This window comes from Mytilus californianus, unplaced genomic scaffold, assembly GCF_021869535.1.
Source record: "Mytilus californianus isolate M0D057914Y unplaced genomic scaffold, xbMytCali1.0.p SCAF_1, whole genome shotgun sequence".
Classification (NCBI taxonomy): Eukaryota; Metazoa; Mollusca; class Bivalvia; order Mytilida; family Mytilidae; genus Mytilus; species Mytilus californianus.
Window position 1 is genome coordinate 36,341,912 of NW_026262581.1, and position 22,902 is coordinate 36,364,813.

A 22,902-nucleotide genomic window follows, 5' to 3' on the forward strand; every position below is an offset into this window, starting at 1 on the left:
TTTTTATTTTTAATCAATTAAGCCATAATTGTATTTTATACATAAAATTAATTATATCTATAAAAAAAATAACTTGAGTTTTCATGTGCAACCAGTATTTCAATTCACTATACTTACAAGACTGTTTTGGAACAAGAGTGCACACGCTGAAATGTCTCGCCTTCTTTACTAATCATTGATATTATGTTGATAGTCCTAAATATAAAGCTTTCTTACAACTGTCACATAAACTTAACATTAACCAAGAAAACTAAACATTGACCAATGAACCATGGAAATGAGGTCAATGTCAGATGAACCATGCCAGGCAGGCATGTACAGCTAACAATTCTTCCATACAACAAATATAGTTGACCTATTGCTTATAGTTTAAGAAAAACAGACCAAAACACAAAAACTTAACACTGAGCAATGAACTGTGAAAATGAGGTCAAGGTCAAATAAAAACTGCGCGACTGACATAAAGACCATAAAATATTTCCATACACCAAATATAGTTGACCTATTGCATATAGTATTAGAAAAAAAGACCAAAACTCAAAATCTTAACTTTGACCACTGAACCATGAAAATGAGGTCAAGGTCAAATGACACCTGCCAGCTAGACATGTACACCTTACAATCATTCCATACACCAAATATAGTTGACCTATTGCTTAAAGTGTAAGAAAAACAGACCAAAACACAAAAACATAACATAAGCAATGAACCATGAAAATGAGGTCAAGGTCAAATAAAATCTGCCAGACTGACATGTACATCATTAAATATTTCCATACACCAAATATAGTTGACCTGCTGCATACAGTATTAGGAAAACAGACCAAAACACAAAAACTTAACATTTAACAATGAACCTTGAAAATGAGGTCAAGGTCAAATAAAACATGCCAGACTGACATGTACATCGTAAAATATTTCCATACACTAAATATAGTTGACCTACTGCATACAGTATTAGAAAAACAAACCAAAACACAAAAACTTTACATTGAGCAATGAACCGTGAAAATGAGGTCAAGGTCAAATAAAACTTGCCAGACTGACATGAACATCGTACAATATTATATATTACACCAAATATAGTTGACCTATTGCATATAGTATTAGAAAAAAAGACCAAAACTCAAAATCTTAACTTTGACCACTGAACCATGAAAATGAGGTCAAGGTCAAATGACACCTGCCAGCTAGACATGTACACCTTACAATATTTCCATACACCAAATACAGTTGACCTATTGCATACAGTATTAGAAAAATAGACCAAAACACAAAAACTAAACTATGACCACTGAACCATGAAAATGAGGTCAAGGTCAGATGACACCTGCCAGTTAGACATGTACCCCTTACTATCATTACATACACCAAATATAGTAGACCTATTGCTTATAGTATCTCAGATATGGACTTGACCACGAAAACTTAACCTTGTTCACTGATCCATGAAATGAGGTCGAGGTCAAGTGAAAACTATCTGACGGGCATGAGGACCTTGCAAGGTACGCACATACCAAATATAGTTATCCTATTACTTATAATAAGAGAGAATTTAACATTCCAAAAAATCTGAACTTTTTTTTCAAGTAGTCGCTGAACCATGAAAATGAGGTCAAGGACATTGGACATGTGACTGACGGAAACTTCGTAACATGAGGCATCTATATACAAAGTATGAAGCATCCAGGTCTTCCATCTTCTAAAATATAAAGCTTTTAAGAAGTTAGCTAACGCCGCCGGATCACTATCCCTATGTCGAGCTTTCTGCGACAAAAGTCGCAGGCTCGACAAAAATAAAATTTAAAATTTCCACCCTTAAATCATTGGGATACTTGCAATTATACTTGGTTTTACCACACATAGTCTGTGCAATTATAAAAAGTATATATATATATATATATCCATTGATCATGTAACTAATAAATATGCTCATGTAAAAACCAAATGACATAAAAGTTAGGTAGGAACTATAGGTCACCATACAGCATAACATGTTATAAAGGGCCCCCGACATGACAAATGTAGAACAATTCAAACAAAAAAATGATGGTCTGACTTAAATGTATACAAAACAATTTAAAAAACCAATTATGATAAACAGCAACAACCGACAACCACTGAATTACAGGCTCCTGGCTGGGATAGACACATACAGCATGCTGCAGGGTTTAACATGTTTGTTGGTGCCCAACCCTCCCCTAACCTGGGAACAGCACACCATAAGAACAAACTACCGGTATATAAAAAAGAAGATGTGGTATGATTGCCAATGAGACAACTCTTCACAAGAGACCAAATGACACAGAAATTAACAACTATAGGTCACAGTACGGCCTTCAACAATGAGCAAAGCCCATACCGCATAGTCAGCTATAAAAGCCTCCGAAATGACAAATATAAAACAATCCAAACAAGAAAACTAACGGCCTAATTTATGTACAAAATAATGAACAAAAAAAATATGTAACAGAGCAACAAATATACTTGGCCATGTGTTATTTTGTAAAACACTATGAATAATATAACTATGCAGATGATAACATCATCTTTAAATCTGGCACTTCTCTGTAATCGGTTATTAAATCCTTAGAGGAAAACTAAGCCCTCTGGTATCTCAGTGTGTGTTTTTCATTTTTGTAATCTCAGTGCATTTTATGAAATCTCAGTGTGTAATTCTTAATTCTCAGTGTGTGTTTTTAGGTTTTTTAATCTCAGTGTGTTTTTTTTTAATTCTCAGTGTAAATTTTTCGAAAAATGGTTTAAACATAGTTTTGACGAGAACGGCTTGCCATAGACAGGCACATATAGAACGTAGCTCGGTTTAACATGCTTGTGAGTGCTCAAATTTCCCCTCACAGGACAATTAACAGCATAAGAACAACCAATTTTTTTTTTTCTTAAGAAAACGATATCTAACTAGTAATTTATGTAGACTGTTATAAATCTTAAACTATATTTTGTGACCTGGTCCCTATTTGGCAAACTGAATACCTGTTTAAAGAAATAATATGGAGAAGACATTTTTTCCAAGTGTAAGGCAAGTCATTCTTCAGCGTGTATGAAAAGATTTTCTCACAAGGTTAACCGAGTTCAAATAGTCTTAGTTTACATAAAATGTGTATGTTAAATATCCTTTGAATATGTTTTGCTAATGATAGCTGTCATTTACCTATATGAGTATAAGCCTAGGTGGTCGATTGGTCTAGCGTGTCGGATACAGTGCAGGCGATTTGGTGTCACGATATCTCAGTAGCATGAGTTCGAATCCCGGCGAGGGAAGAACAAAAAATTTGCGAAGGCAAATTTACAGATCTAATATTGTTGGGCTGATGTTTAAACGAGTTGTATATATATATATAGTCTGTCAAAGACACATCAAAAGTGTAAAAGAAAGTCAAAACATTTATCCGCTGTCATATGTATAGTTTTCAAATTGTAAACGCTTTATTAATATTTATTATTTTTTAAATCATAATTCTATGACTGGGAGAAAAAATAAACAAATTTTTTATTTGTTCAATGTATCAAAATTGACTACATTACATTGCATCTCATATCTGAATGACATATGTTAACTCGGATATATAAGAGATATAATGCATAATTAGGTATATGATCTCGTACCGCTATTTCGTGAAAAGGACGGCATATATTTTTTTTAAAGCTAGCAAGTTGCCATACAGTAGGAAAACAAGTTGCCGTACTGTAAATCTGTAAACATTAGCAAGTTGCCGTACTGTAAATCTGTAAACATTAGCAAGTTGCCATACCCTAGGCTTGATTAGTTTTTAACGATATTATTGATAGCAAAAGTCAGTAATTATGATGTCACACTATCATAATCTAAAAAAAATTCTGGAAAAAGAATGAAAAAAAGTTGAAAATCTGGCCAGCGGGACGTCAGAGGGCGATTGACCTCTAAATTTTCTGGTACCAAGTGCACTGTTTTGAAGTATAACACAAAATCTTGTCTTTGTTTGTTATTTATTGGCATAAGAAATTAAAGCACTATCTATCAGAAAATCATTTCATAAGTGGTAACCTCATCAAAACGGTAGAAATGGTTGAAATTGAAGGATTTCTTACCTTGTTTGTTTTTTTCTCCTTTCTCTACACTTCGTTGGTACCCAATTTCCGGTGGTGATGATAAACAGTGGTTACATTAATTTGATGAAAATTTGAATTTAACTGTCAATAGATATTTTAATACAGTACGTATATGTACAAATTATTTAGCATGTGGATCAGGATCTGCTTATCCTTTTGGAGCACCTGAGATCATCCCCAGTTTTTGGTTGGGTTCGTGTTGCTCAGTCTTTAGTTTTCAATGTTGTGTTTTGTATAGTGTTGTTTGTCTTTTTGGTCAATTTTCGTTTTTTTGCCATGACATTGTCAACTTATGAGTTTGATTATCCATTTTGTATCTTTTCTCTCTTTTGCCATGCGTGTTTATTTTTTCTGTGGCTTCAACACAGGAACATTTATTTTCGCTTTTATACACAACTGTTTAATACATTGTTTGTGTTAGACTATTCATTGTCATTCTGACTTTTGCTAGTTTATTTATCTGCAGCCCTTTCAAGATGAGGAGATGTGGTATGATTGCCAATATATCCACCAAAGTTAAAACAAAGTGGATGTAAGCAATTATAGGACAATGAGAAAACCCATACTTTATAGTCTGCTATAAAGGCCCCGACATGAAAAATATGAAACAATTCAATTGAGAAAACTAATGGCCTAATTTATAACAAAACAATTTACGAAAAACATATATGACAGACGTGAACCAAAACACAAACACTGAACTACAGGCTCCTGACTTGGGTCAGGCACATAAAGAATGTGGCGGGGTTAAACATGTTTGTGAGCGCTCAACCCTCCCCTAACCTGGGACAGTGGTAAAACAGCACAACATAAGAACACACTATAAAAATCATTTGAAAAAGGTTCAACTCATCAGATCGATCCAAAGAAAAACATCAAACAAAATCACAGACAGGACGTGGCATGCAGGTTATATATCCATCCCTCATCCCTAACAACAAAAGACACTATGTACAGATCTGAGAGTACTCCCAGTTACTGACAGCTAGTTCAAAGCCAATAACAACTAATAAAAAAATCATGTATCTAAGACTAAAATATCAATCAGTACACATCCAACATCCAATGGATTTAGTGTAAAGACGTCAATGTCTGTCATTTATATTCTTAAACAGAGAAGATCTAAAGTCGCTCACCTGGGACCAATGTGCATTCTCATGATTTGATTACAATAATATAATTCATGACCTCTTTTTATTGCTGATAATTATTTTCTATTTTTAGTTTCTCTCTAATATAGTTTTTTGCACAAGATATGGGTAAAAATTGTCATGCAAAGGCAATATCTTCTTTAAGAAGAGAGCTTACAATTTTGCTATGGTTGAAATGTTTGTAGAAATTGTTTTGCTGATCATTTTGTACCTCTCCTAGACTAACATGCTAGTTCACAAGGTAACAGTCTGCATGAAAATGTGTCACCCTACCCGGACATATTATTCTGACTCCATGCTGACTGACCAGTCTTTGCTGTTTCTTCTTAATGCAGTGTGGTTATCGAAGAAGTAGCATATACATATTTTAAGTCTAGTTCGATTCTGCTGGGCTTCAAGCACTGAGAACCGCCTCCGGAGGCGAACACACTACCACTGGACTACCGAGGCGGTTTAAAAGAGGATTGAATATATTACCATGATGCATGTCAATAGAATGTCTTAGTGACTTACAGACTTAATTTTACTATTGGAAGTAGACCATGAAACATCTGCAAAAAAAATTAAGACTGATATAAACCCATATGATGATAAACTTGACAGCAGAGATGCTGACTATGTAGGAAACATTAGCCACAGTACAGTAAACAAGCAATGTCGGGGCAGCTGTATAGCTGACAATATGGTATGGGTTGCCCCTCCCCCCGCCCTCAGGTCAATAATTTTCATCAAATAAGATAAGATATATTCATTTAGTATAAAATCCATTTTGCTACTTCATAATAATAATACATGAGATAACACTATTAAACAATAAACAATACAAATATATATATATGTGGCATTAACAAAAAAATATTTAAAAAGAACAAAAAATATATTCTCCCTTTTTTTAAACGATCATGCATTACAAATACAAATAATCAGTACAAAGAAAGGTAACTCTCTTCATTTTAGACGACAATATCAAAAATACAGTATTCAAATATTTCCTACTGGAAAACTCGTTTTCCGTGTTTTGGACTTTTCCAAATTGTGTATAAAGAATGTAAACCATGGGAAACTCATCATAAATTATACATCTTAATATTTAAGGATGCACTTAGGTCAAGTTTAGGAATTTTGCCAGATGTTCGCACTCCGATGTTTTTTCCTACGATCAAGGATTTGTATAGTAAGATTACTATACAAATCCTTGCTACGATAAAAGGTAAAATATTTTGCCCCATAAGTTAACACCCATTTTTCTTTTCATATAAGAATTCAATAGCTCATAAAAGGTCATTTACCACAAAATTTAAGCAGATTCGAGATTTCTTTTCTTTCGATTGATACCCAAATGGTACCAATGCAAATATAAGGTTAAAGTCCGAGTCAGCCTTTTCCCGCCTTTTTTAAAACTTAAATATCTCGAAAAGGAGTTCCATAATCTATCAATATGTTTTAGCTTATGTTATTTCTTAGCTAATGCTCTTCTGACTTATAGTTTTAATTTTTTTAATTTCACCTAAGTACATCCTTAACATATTAAGTTGACTACCCGGCAAACATTCCACTGCTAGTCATTTTTCAGGCCATTCTATTAAAATTTATAACACCATTGTATTAGTACGCAAAGCAAAGCATATAGCAACATAACACAATAAGCTTGCTAAAACATATATTAAAGTCGAGCTTAAGACACATGTTAAGCTCAAAAACACACATATAAACAGATTACAAAACTTACCTTATATGAGGTACAATTAAAGGTCCGGAACTTATGGTACTACATCATGTCAGGAACATATATATTGTTAGATATACTGTTCCCAGATCATGTAAAATATTGGAACAGTTAAATATCTGTAATTAAAACATTATTATTTTTGATACCTGAAATTATTTTATCTATTTACTTTTACGTTAGTACTATTGCATTTTCACTAAAATTGAGATATTTGTATAATTTGGCTTAAATACATACTTAAAAATGATTATTTACTGTGTCGATTAGTTTATCTGATTTGACCACTATTTTATATACAATGTGTGGGTTTTGGTCTTTCATACGCACCTTTTATTCTAAAATCACTCTTTTTGACCATTCATACAACTCATCTATACAATACATTCTCTGTTTATCATTGAGTCATATTTGTAACTATGTTTTGATTACGATAGCATGTATATGCTTTTTGCAAATAAACTCATTCAATTCATACATATCAGTATATTAGTACTAAGTAGGAATGTGCGATATCATTTAAAGAAAACTGACCTTATTTGAAAAAAATCAAAAATGTCCTCCAAATATAAATACGAATTAACTAATAGTTATACACTAAGGGATAGGGGTTTCTCATCCAGACACGCCGTATCCCGAAGTGTATAACTAACTTACAACCGATGCTAAACCCTATATTTGTTTACATTGAATATTAAATGAAAAAGAACGGATAGCATTTTATTGACAATATCAAACCATGATTAATAAGAAAAAAGAATATGTTTTTTAGATGAAACCCCACTAGTAACCTTACTTTGACAAGTGAGTAGATTTTACAAATGTCAAAGTTGCCCGTTAAATCCATGCGTGCATTTTAATTACAAAAAGAAAATACTTCATGCTTGTGATCCCTTGTATGCAGTTGTCAATATGGACGGGTATAAGGCGGACGACATTTTGAGTCAGGCGTTTGAAGTGGTAGGAGAGACTAAAGATAAAGGCAATATTTATAACCCAAAGTACTTACAAGTATCAGTTTAATGAAGGTAATCATAAATGTATTTTATATGTTACGGTTTTATCAAAAAAAGCCCCCCCCCCCACTCTTCTCAACACTAAACAAACATTCATATTCGAACACACTGAGGGATAGGTGGGTCTGGATTAGAAACCCGACGACGGGACACGCTTAACATACAAAAATACAGATTGCATATTTAGGAACCCCCCTTTTTGGGGGCTATCCAAGGGGGGCAGGTCTGGATTAGAAACCCGACGACGGGACACGCTTAACATACAAAAATACAGATTGCATATTTAGGAACCCCCCTTTTTGGGGGCCATCCAAGGGGGGCAGGGGTTGGAACCCCCCTTTTTACGATCAATGCTTTATAATAAAGACATATGACTGGACCCCCCTTTATCCTGGGTTGGCATCCCTTTTTAAAAATGGCTGGATCCGCCCCTGAGTGCCATCATTAATTCATCAATCCAAACATTTATATCTATTTTATTATCAAGACTTAGTCCTAATGAAAACTATATGTTTTTAATGTATAATTCAAATAAAAGTTCTTTACATGTATGTTCTTTAAGACATTGCAATATAGGATCAAAAGTGAGTACTTATCATGAAGTAAGGGATTATCATTCTCTTACAAACTTAGAATATTGTAAAGTGCTCAAGGCTCAAATGATCTCTTGATTGGTTGTTTTCAAGAATTAGGTATATTGTCAGTGTAATGTTTATAATTGATGCATGACTTCATTTTTCTGCATTTCATTTATGGATTAGTTGTAGTGGTGTAAGGTCTTTCTTATAATTTAGGAAATATTAAAAAAATGCGTTATATACATTAGGTGACACAACAGTACAAAGAAATGGTAGGAATAGTATATGTTTCTTGATTGTGAGTATGAATGTAAATCATGTAATATTTTAGTGAGGAATTATCCTTTTTGTATTTACAGTTTAAATCAATAAATACATTTGAGTTACAACTAATTTTATTTCACAGCCAATATTTTGGTCCGGCTTTTTAAATCAAATACTATTTCATTATGTCAGAGAAATGTTCAAATAAAAATCCTTTAAAAGTTTTCAATATATTCAAAACGTAAATTAAATTCCTGTTTTTTTTTATTTTATCGGAATAATGGAAATAACTATTCTTCCGAACCGCTGGTTCAGTAATCAGAGTTTTGGAAAGCTAAAAATTAAGGTTATTTTTTTTTTTCATTGCTTTGATAGTGTTTATTTTTTTTTTATTAATTTGAAGTTATTAATATTTTCATTATAACATTAAAGGTACAAATTTTACTGCACCAGTAAACTTCAACTTATTTTGATTTTTTTGTTTGTTTCACAATTCAACTTTTAGTCAGTTTCAATCACTGTGATAAATCCTTTCAATCTGATAAATGTGCTTCGGGGCAGTTATACCTCATATATAGAAACTCTTTGTTTTGAACTGTAAATAGACCCAAATAATAGGATAATCCCATACTAAGAACATGATTTACATTCATTCTTCACAATTAAGACACATTAAATCCTACAATTTCATTGGCCGAGAGCACTTTGCTATATTCTAATGATAAAGAACACAGAGTTTTCATAACACAAACTAGTAAAACCTAGAGAATAAACAAATACCCAATCTATCAAAACTCACTGAGTCATGTAGATGTCTTACAATAATTATAACCACTGATGCATGACTAGAAACTACTCAAAAAGTACTTAGAATTAAATAATAGTTCAAGTTCAAGTTCAATAGTTTATTATAGTCTCACCACATACATACAAGTATAAACACTATATGATATTTAATACACAATATAAAATTTAGAATGCATGTGCCATTCTTAAAAGAACTATAAGAGACTGTTATATACAATATTAAAACATCAGAATAAAATATAGTTTTGCTATTTACACAAAACATAAAAGTGTAATATCACCATGCACATTCAAGGATAAAAATGATACATGTAAATGTACATAAAAATATCATCTTCAAATTTCAGCGATATAAAATACTATTTCGTCGCAATAAAATATTATGGCAGGTTTTGGCAACAGAACAAACATTTTCATTTTTGAATAAAAATATAAATTGTTCATCATCTGATAAAGTTAAAAACATATTACGTTGATGAATTATATCAATAAATAAAGACTGTCTTAGATCTTCATATAATGGACATGTTAACAATACATGTTTTTCATCTTCTATATTATCACAATTGAAACACAATCTTTTATCTAAATCTAATCTTTCGTAACGACCAGTTTCAATTTTTAAAGGTGCTACTCCACATCTAAATTTAGCATATGCACTGCGATACCGAGTAGGTATATTTTGTAACAAATATTGTTCAGTAGAGTATGCAAATTTAAACAATTTATAAGTTCTCAACTTATTTCCTTGAACATAAGAATCAAGCCTTGTACTCCATTCATTTTTATAATTATCAAAAATATTTTCTTCTAACTGATAAATTGTATTTTTATCCAGTATATACTCATCTACATTACAAAATTTGTCCATATTGTAAAGTTTCAACATTTCCATAACTTTATAACTCCAATTTCTAATTTTATAAGTTAACTACCTTTTCTAATTGACCATTTGAACACTTTATAATTTATTCTGTCATTATCCATTTTTGTCGAGCCTTCGACTTTTGTCGAAAAAGCGAGACATAGCGATCCTACATTCCGTCGTCGTCGTCGTCGTCGTCGTCGGCGGCGTCCACAAATATTCACTCTGTGGTTAAAAGTTTTTGAAATTTTAATAACTTTCTTAAACTATCCTGGATTTCTACCAAACTTTGACAGAAGCTTGTTTATGATCATAAGATAATATTCCAAAGTAAATTTTGTAAAAAAAAAATTCCATTTTTTCCGTATTTTACTTATAAATGGACTTAGTTTTTCTGCCAAGAAACATTACATTCACTCTGTGGTTAAAGTTTTTGAAATTTTAATAACTTTCTTAAACTATCCTGGATTTCTACCAAACTTGGAAAGAAGCTTGTTTATGATCATAAGATAGTATCCAGAAGTAAATTTTGTAAAAAAAAAAATCCATTTTTTCCGTATTTTACTTATAAATGGACTTAGTTTTTCTGCCAGTTAACATTACATTCACTCAGTGGTTAAAGTTTTTGAAATTTTAATAACTTTCTTAAACTATCCTGGATTTCTACCAAACATGGAAAGGAGCTTGTTTATGATCATAAGATAGTATCCAGAAGTAAATTTTGTAAAAAAAAAAAATCCATTTTTTCCATATTTTACTTATAAATGGACTTAGTTTTTCTGCCAGTTAACATTACATTCACTCAGTGGTTAAAGTTTTTAAAATTTTAACAACTTTCTTAAACTATCCTGGATTTGTACCAAACTTGGACAGAAGCTTGTTTATGATTAAAAGCTAGTATCTAGAAGGAAATTTTGTTAAAATTTTGTTTGATTTTTTCCGTATTTTACTTATAAATGGACTTTGTTTTTCTTCCAGTTAACATTACATACAGTCCGCAGTTTAAGTTTTTAAAACATTTATTAGATTCATAAACTATCCTGGATTTTTACCAAACTTGGACAGAAGCTACTTACAATCAAAAGATAGTATAGAGAGGAATATTTTTATTTATTTTTTTCCTCATTTTTGTTGAGCCTGCGATTAACAGCAAAAGTAGGCGAGACACTGGGTTCCGCGGAACCCTTACGAATTTTTGTACATCTAACCCAGTGTCTTAAAATGTTAGTCCACTGTTTAACATATGGAGGCTTCCAAACCATGTCACCTGAAACAGCATCATTGGGGGTATACTTTCCAACTCCCATATAAAATCTCATGGCTCGGTTCTGAACTGCTGAAATGCAAGAGAACTCACTCGTACCCCAAATAGCTGAGCCGTAATCGATGTCTGACCAAACTAAAGAGTCAAACAATTTGGTGAAAATATTGTGTTGGAAGCCACCATGTGCCTTACATTTTACAATAAGAAGGCCTAATGCTCGACTTGCTGACTTTGCAACTGCCTTTGCCATAACTTTATAATCTAAAAATTCATTTAATACCGATCCTGAATATTGCTAGAAACATAATTATTTAATGACTTCACCATTTATATTAAAAACAAAATCTGATCTTATCACAGAGGGATTTCTAAAATGCATGAATTTTGATTTACTTAAATTAACTTTTAAACAATTATTATTACACCATACACATAATACATCAATCAATTTCTGCATATAACAAAATCATAGGCGGATCCAGGGGGGGGGGGGCTAGGTCAGTCAGCCCCCCCCCCCCCCCCCCCTTTATGAAAAGTTCTGGATCCGCCACTGAAAATAGCAACCTTTTCACCGTCAATGTCTATAACAACATTTAATTCTTTTATATCATCAATTAACTTATTAATGAATATATTAAACATGACTGTGAATAAAACACATCCTTGTTTCAAACCAGTATTTACACTAAACCAATCAGTAGTGTTACCGTTCACACGAACACAGCATTCTATATTTGAATAAATGGCTTGCAAAGCAAACATAAACTTTGTACTAATACATATATCATTTAATTTGTTAAACAATAATGACCTGTCAATTGTATCGTATGCCTTCTTAAAATCTATAAAGGAGACAAAAGTTGACAATTTACACTTTTTTCTAGTTTCAATAATTGACGTCAAATTGTACTCCTGCCTTTAATAAAACCATTTTGTTCATTTATTATCTCCCTTTCATCTATCCATTCAGTTAATCTCTATTTAAAACACTACAATACAGTTTGTAAGCACATGGTGCTAAAGTAATACCTCTGTATGACAATGGATCTCTAGGATCAGAAGTTGAACATTTTGGTATTGGATTAATTATACCTTTATTCCAAGTATCTGGAATTTTACCAGATTTAAAACTTAATATTTACACATCAGATATATAATATCAAAATATGATACAAAAAACAAAAGTATCCAAACTAACATACTAGCTACCGCATTTTTTTTTCTTTTATATATATTTTTGTCGAGCCTTCGACTTTTGTCGAAAAAGCGAGACATAGCGATCCTACATTCCGTCGGCGTCGTCGTCGTCGTCGTCGTCGTCGTCGGCGTCCACAAATATTCACTCTGTGGTTAAAGTTTTTGAAATTTTAATAACTTTCTTAAACTATCCTGGATTTCTACCAAACTTGGACAGAAGCTTGTTTATGATCATAAGATTATATTCAAAAGTAAATTTTGTAAAAAAAAAAAACCATTTTTTCCGTGTTTTACTTATAAGTGGACTTAGTTTTTCTGCCAGTTAACATTACATTCACTCTGTGGTTAAAGTTTTTAAAATTTCAATAACTTTCTTAAACTATCCTAGATTTCTACCAAACTTGGAAAGAAGCTTGTTTATGATCATAAGATAGTATCCAGAAGTTAATTTTGTAAAAAAAAAAATCCATTTTTCCGTATTTTACTTATAAATGGACTTAGTTTTTCTGCCAGGAAGCATTACATTCACTCTCTGGTTAAAGTTTTTGAAATTTTAATAACTTTCTTAAACTATCCTGGATTTATACCAAACTTGGAAAGAAGCTTGTTTATGATCATAAGATAGTATCCAGAAGTAAATTTTGTAAAAAAAAAAATCCATTTTTCCGTATTTTACTTATAAATGGACTTAGTTTTTCTGCCAGTTAACATTACATTCACTCTGTGGTTAAAGTTTTTAAAATTTTAACAACTTTCTTAAACTATCCTGGATTTGTACCACACTTGGACAGAAGCTTGTTTATGATCAAAAGCTAGTATCTAGAAGGAAATTTTGATAAAATTTTGTTCCATTTTTTCTGTATTTTACTTATAAATGGACTTAGTTTTTCTTCCAGTCAACATTACATACATTCTGCAGTTTAAGATTTTAAAACATTTATTAGATTCATAAATTATCCTGGATTTTTACCAAACTTGGACAGAAGCTACTTACAATCAAAACATAGTATAGAGGGGAATATTTTTATTACTTTTTTTCCTCATTTTTGTTGAGCCTGCGATTAACACCAAAAGTAGGCGAGACTGGCCATGATATCTTAAAAATCCTGGGTGAGAGGTGAAATTCTCGGGTGTTATCCGCAGGATACGGGTCAGTTGACAGGTATGACCCATCTGGAATGCAACTCTGAATCAATGCAGATTCACGGCAACAGTTTAGTTGAAACTACCAAACAATAATGAACTAATCATAGGGGTTTCAAAAGAGGGACAATTACACCTGGTTAGAGGAAGAGTTAAACTTATCTTAAAAATGATTGGAAATGATTTTGTGCGTACTTTCCACCGACTTTTTTTCGTCCTTTCATGAAATTTCTGTATTTAAAAAAAAAATTCTATGTAAAAAAGAATCGAGGAAGAAATATTTTTTTACTTAAAGTTATGTCAAGAACAGCATTTTGTTTTCTTTCATTGAAATGGTTCCTCTCCGCTGTAAAGTAAACAATATAGAAAAATCAACCAGGTGATCATATGATCGAAATTGTGCAGGAGAGCAAAGCGCCGCAATGTGATTGGATAGCGCTGCGGTCTGTCCAATAGAACAGCGTTGAAATGCGATACGCTAATGATGCAACGCTAAAACAGACTGGGGAAACAAACGGCTTGGTGCAATTAAAATCAAGCTGATGGTTTTTCTCGGTTATGGTATGGGTTTTGCTCATTGTTGAAAGCCGGTACTTTCAAATGGCTGTAGTAAAAAAAGAAGTGCATCACCATATGATTTTTCGCCATCAATTACTTTCTTACAGTCTTATAAACCCAAAAATCAGGTTAAGAAAAAAAGTTTAATTCTAGAAATTTTTGGCTCCTCAGACTACAGAGGTATACAACCTTAAGTCTTTATGTTTTTATGTTATAATAGTACAAATTGTTTTCTAGAAATAGAAGTTATCAAATACATGTGCTTTTAGTAATATACATTTGTGAAATGCTCAATAATTTTAATAAAATAAGGATAAGAAACAGCACCAACTTCAATTCCAACCTGACACAGTTTTTTTTTATCGATTACGAGACAGCCACCAAGAATGCAGCATGTAGTTTTCCTAGGGGTAGCAGTTAGGGGTTGTTTCTTCCACTTCATCCAATGTATTTTGAGAAAGGCACAGAAATGCGGACTTCAAACCTATTACAAGGAGAACGACGACATCACTCAACTAGATGGAAGAGCAGCACAGATTCTTATGGAACCACTTCCAGACTGAAGGAACCCGTACAACCAACCACATGGAAGGATGGCACAACAAAATAAAGAACCTGTACAACCTAATCGAAATCCTACAGAAGACACATGCCTTCACAGAATGCACTATAATCATGTATGCTGCAGGAGGTGCCCGTCAACCAATCAGACGCAAGAACAGAGTTCTCAACACAAGACTACAGCTACTCAAAGACAGATACCGGCAAGGCCAGAAAGATGTTATCAACTACTCAGATATAGCTTTCTGCTTTCTACATTTAAACTGATTTTACTATATCATTATGCTTAAATATATTTTTTTTTGTAGGTTTATGAACCGACATTGATAAGTTTGACCCGAAAACGAATACAATCCTATAAATCGACAATCATGTTGTCTGCATATTGATATTATTAGTTACATAGTGTGCTAGTGACCTAATATGGTATATATTGGGTCAGTAAATTCCATATGGGGTGAGAGCGAATCTCGAATCCCCATATGAAATTTACTGACCCCATACATACCGTATTACGTCACTAGCACACTATGTAACGAATTTATCTTACCGACTATCTTAACGTGTGATATTTAGACTAGTAACCTATCAAAATGAGCAAGTCTGAATTCAATACCGTTAGCATTACGAAACTACTTCCATTGATCATACAAAAACAGATGCCAACAATAACAATGTGTTTTATGAATTTATTAATCATCAATTTCTTCGTTTGTTGAAACCTTTAAGATTTTTTTCTCAGTACCGTTTTGTTTTTAAAAAGGGGCGTAACACCACTACTAACCGTGTATTGAAATAAGCCCCGCCTCCCTACTAACGGTATTCAGACTTGCTCATTTTGATAGGTTACTGGTCTAAATATCACACGTTAAGATAGTCGGTAAGATAAATTCGTTACATAGTGTGCTAGTGACGTAATACGGTATGTATGGGGTCAGTAAATTTCATATGGGGATTCGAGCTTCGCTCTCACCCCATATGGAATTTACTGACCCCATATATACCATATTAGTTCACTAGCACACTATGTAACTAATAATATCAGCTACTCCAAACAATATGAATATAAAAATATGAAGCCTTTTTGAACTCGTCCACTGTCCTTGAGTTTCGACGTTTGGTTCAAGTTCAATTAATGAAAGCTACTACATGCTATATATTGCTCATATACATGTATTTGTTTTTATTGTAACATGAATGGTAATTTTTCCTTTGATCTTCGAGTGAGTTAACTTTGGTTATTTTTAGAGGAGTGCGTTTAGAACTGAATGATTTTTTAGTTATTGCACTCTCCAGTCCCGCCGTGTGTCGCTTGTCATAGGAACAGCAAATAATGGGAGGAGCTTAGACCAGTGCTCTAACTTCCATCTCAAAAGTTGTTATTTCACTGTCTAGCTCCGCCTCCTTGGCCTAGTAAACTATAAAATCAATGACCATAAAATGTCCTAATAAATGTAAAAAAATGCATACACAACAATATATCAAAAACAAATCGAGAAAAGGGGGGGGGGGGGAGGGCTTACCCTAACACAAGCCAAACTTGTAAACCTAACCCTAAATTAAAAATGGTTCCCTATACATTGTACTTGAACACAAATGAATGCTCGAGGAGAGCTACAAAAAGGAATAACGTGGTCTATAAACGAAGAGGCGATATTGATAAATTGGTGGATACTTGTTTTTATTGTGACAATATAAATATTACACAAAATTGTCTCTGGAATTTTAGTCGTTTAATTTCCTCCACTTAATGAAAGAATAAAACAAAATGTAATAGAAATGACTATAAATTTTCCTACTGTTATTTTGATTGGATGCCTGTTTTTATCTTGTCGAAATTAATAATATTCTAAAAAATATATGTCACTGGATGTTTAGTCATTTTCTTCATTCTATAAAGGCCTATCTCCGTGAATTGATCATGCTTCAAATATTTGTCCCTGGATCTTACACGCATTCAACATGCGACCATTGCAATCAATTAAGCGATCTTTTTCCAGTTCTTGGAAATGGAAGAATAGTAGTAATTACCTTCATAGTTGGTATTAGAAAATGTTTCCTTCTTATCAAAACTCCTTTGAAACTACACGCCATTTTCGAGCTGGAGGGCAGATAGACTTCGAATTAAATTTTGCATCCCTTCCCTTTTTTTCAAGAGTTTTTGGGGAGAAAAAATATTCAATAACACGTAAATGGCTATCGAGCCTGAATACCACAGCAACAATTCATTTAAATGTACCTGTATCTGACATACAAATCCAACTGACATATGCTGCCTGTGTTAATTTTCTGGAAATCAGAACTAGTATCACGCCACTATTTGATTGACATATTGAAAAGTACAGTAAAGTTTTATTGGTCAGCATTTAACTTTTGACGTTTGTCATAGCCTATTAATGTTACAAATCATATATAGCCACGCCTTACTCATTAACATATTTAATCCACTCAAAGCTACGCTTTTCGTGAATTAAATACGTTAATTCGTAATTCGTAAAAGGCGTGCTATATATATAAATTGTGCAGCAGGTGAAAAAAACGGTGCAAGAAGATTAGCACCAAACGGGATTATTGATGAATTTTCCCGCGTTTCGACTAGTAATAGCGGGAAAATGTCTGTATTAACGGTTTGTAAATAAGGTATTGTCCAATCAGGATTTGTTTGTAATCAAAATTGATTGCAGGTAAAAGGTATACATGTAAATGTATCTCACTTTCTAGCCGTCCTTTGAAGCGTACACATCAAAATGGACGCCGAACTTCAAGAGCAAATCAGAATTCAAGTCTCGAATATTTTGACGGTAAATCAAAACGACATGATGAACCAAATGCGTTCGATTATTTCCAGCGAAATGGGAAAGATGCATGTGCAACAACAACAGATTGCAGAAACACAGGTTTCCAAGATAGAAGCTACCTTGACGGATGGACCCAAATTCAAAAAACGAGGGAATGAAGAGCAGTTTAAGCAAAACATGAAGGTGCTCAGCAAAATGAAAGAAGCAGACAGTCTGTTAGATGGCACTAATCCAACACCGGATACCGTATGCAAAGCCAAGGAGAAGTTAGCGGAAGGTATTTCTTTAATGAACTATAGACAAAAGTTAATACGTATTGCAGATTCATCCGAGCTGGGCTGGCGAGTCGTACACGAATATGAAACCAACCCACTTGCAGATGATTCGGAAGATGAAAGGAAATTGTATAAGGCTGAAAACAGAGCAGAAAGAAAGGTGAAAGCTGATAAGACAAAGAAAGCTAGACGAGTACATCCCTACGTCCAACCAGCAGAAAAAGCAGTTATGACGAGAAAACCAGGCAGATGTTTCAATTGTGGTGTGAAAGGACATTGGAAACAGGAATGTCCTGAGAAACAGCAAAGAAAAAATGATAAGATAAGTAATCTTAATACTTTAAATAGGTGTAATTTAGAAGTACACGTAGATAACTTATGTATAAAGGTTGATACAATTAAATCACCAGTCAATAGTCTGAGAAAACACATAAACAAATGGAAAATCATTCAAACAAGTGATTACATTTTAAATGTTATTGACAAAGGGTATATGTTACCGTTAAAAACTTTACCTGAGAACGTTTTATTAGATAATAATAGATCAGCCAAAGACAACAAATCATTTGTTAAAGATGAAATTGAGAAATTATTATCTAAAGGGTGTATATCAGAAGTATTTGTAAAGCCTAAGGTTGTAAATCCATTAACGGTTGCAGGTAACAAGTCAAAACTTAGATTAGTGCTTGACTGGCGTCACATCAATCCACATTTATATCAGTTTAGATATAAATACGAAGATGCCTCTGTGGCAAGAAAACTGTTTTCTAAGGGCGATTATCTGTTTTCTTTTGATTTGAAGTCAGCTTATCATCATATTATGGTACAGCAGGAAGACGGAACATATTTGGGTTTTCAGTGGGAGTCTAAATTTTACATATTTAATGTTTTGTGTTTCGGATTGGCTACAGCAGGTTTTATATTTTCAAAAGTCTTAAGAGAGGTTATAAGGTATTGGAGATCTAACAGTATCAGGATCCTAATGTATCTTGATGATGGTTTAGGGGGTGCTGACAATTATGATGAATGCACTACAGTTAGCCATAGAATAAAGGCAGATTTAATCGATTTTGGCTTCATTATTGCTGAAGAAAAGTGTAACTGGAACCCGGTCCAAGTGATAACTTTCTTGGGAATGATATGGGATACATCTGAAGGTAGAATTAGAATAACAAAAGAGAGAATTGACAGGATAATAAAATGTATATCCTGCATTTGTAACAGGTTACCAGACAAACGTGTGATATCAGTGAAATTATTAGCTTCTGTTATTGGTCAGTTAATATCTACACAAGGTGTGTTGGGTACAACTGTAAGGTTAAGGACTCGGTATGCCTATGATTGTGTTCAGGATAGTACATCATGGGAGGCACCGGTCTGGGTTACTCCAGAAGCGGAGGTAGAATTAGGGTTTTGGTTATCAAACATAGAAAGGTTAAATGCAGATGGTGCATTATTTAGTCAGTTGACAAACGAAGCATGTGATGTAAACATGTTTTCGGATGCCTCAGGTGAAGGCTATGGAGGATATATAGCTGAGGCAGGGAACAGCAAAACGGTTGAAATGTTTGGTGCATGGGATGCACATGAAACAAACATGAGTTCTACTTGGAGAGAACTTGAGGCTGTTCATAGGGTTTTGAAAACTAATTTGCCTACATTGAATGGGCAAAGTGTAAGAATACATACTGATAATAAAAATGTTGAAACTATTTTGAAGGTCGGTAGTAAAAAGACTCACTTGCAAGATATAAACATGGAAATTCAAAATGCATGTGAACAAAGCAATGTTTCGTTTTTTGCGCAATGGATACCGAGAGAAAATAATACACATGCAGACACTTTAAGTAGGTTGAACGATTGCGATGACTGGGGTGTACAAACATGGCTGTTTCGTACGCTTGATAGAGAGTGGGGTCCTCATACAGTAGATCGTTTTGCGTCTTCATATAACAAAAAATGTGATAATTTTAATTCCAAGTTCTGGTGTCAGAGAACGAGCGGTGTTGATGCTTTCAAACAGCATTGGGATAAAGAAAATAACTGGTTAGTCCCACCACCTTCGTTAGTTACAGAAACAGTTAAAAAGATGTTGAAAGATAGGGCAGTTGGTACGTTAGTTATACCCGAATGGAAGTCGGCTCCTTATTGGCCGGTCTTGTCAGAGGGTAACGGATTTAAATATTTTGTTAAAAATCATAAGATCTTTCCGGGTTCAAGGATAACTCATAGAGGAAGAGGGCGAAATGGGATTTTCGGTATGATTAAACAAAATTTCAATTTCGTTGCTATGCGTGTTGAAATTTAGGTTATTAGATTATCATAGATTGCATTTCTGTTTTCCAGGAATAGGTTTGAGAGACAAAATTAAGGAAGATGTGAAAGATGCCGGAGTAGACGAGGAATCTGAACTTTTCAAGTATGCAGAACATATGTCCAGTTACATTGTGAACAGTAGAAGTGATAATACAGCAAAATCGTACTTTTATGCATTTAAACGTTGGGAAACATTCATTAAAAAACATGGTTTTCAAGCTTTATCAGCACAACCGGTTCATATAGCTTTGTACATAACTTATTTGCTTGACACTGGTGCTACTTGTAACACTATCAATTCTGCTATTTATAGTATAAAATGGGTGCACGAAATGAGTAATTTTGCAGATCCAACTAAAAATTCATATTTACATTCTTTACAAGAATCTGCCAAGAGAGTGGCTACTGTTAAGAAGCACAAGAAGGACCCTGTTTCATTAGATATGTTATTGCAATTGTGCAGAATGTTTTCAAATAACCAAGATTTACTTGTGGTTCGTGATTTAGCAATGATTTTACTGTCTTTTGCTGGGTTTTTGCGTTACGATGAGATTAGCTCTCTTTTGTGTAAAAATGTTAAAGTTAAATCTGATTATTTAATTTTGTATATAGAGAAGAGTAAGACTGACCAGTATCGTAATGGTAATGAGGTTTTAATTTCCAAGGGGGATACCATTGCTTGTCCATATGAGATGTTTTTGAGATATGTAAATCTTTCAGGTGTCAATTTGGAATCGAATTTTTCCTTTTTAGACCTATTTTTCGTTCTAAAAGTATTTGTAAACTTGTATATAAAAACAAAAAGCTTAGTTATACTACAGCCAGAGAAAGCATTATTTATAGACTGAAACTAGTGTCAAAAGACCTGAAGCTTGGACTGCATTCAATGCGGTCAGGTGGGGCTACTGCTGCTGCAAATTCGGGTGTCAATGATAGGGTATGGAAACGACACGGTCGTTGGAAAAGTGACAGTAGCAAGGATGGTTACGTTGTGGACTCAGTTGAAAAAGGCTGCAAGTAACGAAGCATTTAGGATTGTAAATAGTTTTTGCTTCTCGTCCCGGTTCCCCCTATATTTGTAAGTTTTCTAGCGTACTTGACGGGCTAGTCGGCAAAATTAATATTGTTTTTAATTTGTATATTAATTATGGTAAACGTACATAGTGCTTATGTACGATGGAGTGTAGGTCGGTCAGTATTTTGATAGAGTAAATACATGAATTTTCCCGCGTTTCGACTAGTAATAGCGGGAAAATGTCTGTATTAACGGTTTGTAAATAAGGTATTGTCCAATCAGGATTTGTTTGTAATCAAAATTGATTGCAGGTAAAAGGTATACATGTAAATGTATCTCACTTTCTAGCCGTCCTTTGAAGCGTACACATCAAAATTACATTTTTTGATAATAGATTTAATATCGCAAAGCTGTTGGCGTAGAGTATATTTGTTTTTAATTTCTGAATTTTCAATTTTGAAATGTTATATAGATTATAAGTGTATATTTTGATTGGGAATGAAAGTTCATTATCAACGCAAGTTCTCGTGTTGTCCCTATGAGACGGTCTGTCGAAAGATATTTTTGCTAGAGAACACAGGTTTCCAGAGCTTTTATGACCATCAAATACTGTATGGTTTTATCTCTGGTTTTTCCTGAGCGTGTCTTGGCCGTTGGTACGAGGAGGAACTTTCTTAAGTTAGTTGTAAATGATCAGTGATTAATAACTGTATGGATGTTTACTCAAACAATGTTTATCATATTTATTATATGTTGTATATCTAAAATAAAATCCGGCGTCCAGCGTACTTGACGGGCTAGTCGGCAAAATTAATATTGTTTTTAATTTGTATATTAATTATGGTAAACGTACATAGTGCTTATGTACGATGGGGTGTAGGTCGGTCAGTATTTTAATAGAGTAAATACGGTCAAATGAATTGTATGTGTTTTATCACTGCTTTTTTAAACGTTTCCCAAAGGTTGTTGGCTATCCTTTTTAATCAAGTTCTACCAAATAAAGAATTATTTTAATAATTCCAGTCCAGTACTTTGTTAACGTTTTATGTTGGTTAATTGGTTTCTGTTACTATCATGTATCCAACATTATTCTTATAATTACTTCTGTTGTTTATATGAGTTTGTAACATCGTTTATCCAATACCAACTTCTGCTAAAAATTATTGAAAACAACAAAAGACGTTTGGTTTCTTTGTTGTATTCTGATGAATGCATGGTTAATTCAGAAGATATTATGGTATAGAATTGATATTTTGGC

At 33.3% G+C, this 22,902-nt stretch overlaps 1 protein-coding gene across 1 annotated transcript; it reads left to right on the forward strand.

The window, feature by feature from the left end:
- Positions 1 to 17,981: 17,981 nt before the first annotated feature.
- On the forward strand, positions 17,982 to 22,458 carry LOC127702933 (uncharacterized). Its single transcript, XM_052207254.1, has one exon. The coding sequence runs from the start codon at positions 20,746 to 20,748 to the stop codon at positions 21,475 to 21,477; it is 732 nt and encodes a 243-aa protein (XP_052063214.1). The 5' UTR covers positions 17,982 to 20,745; the 3' UTR covers positions 21,478 to 22,458.
- Positions 22,459 to 22,902: the final 444 nt, after the last annotated feature.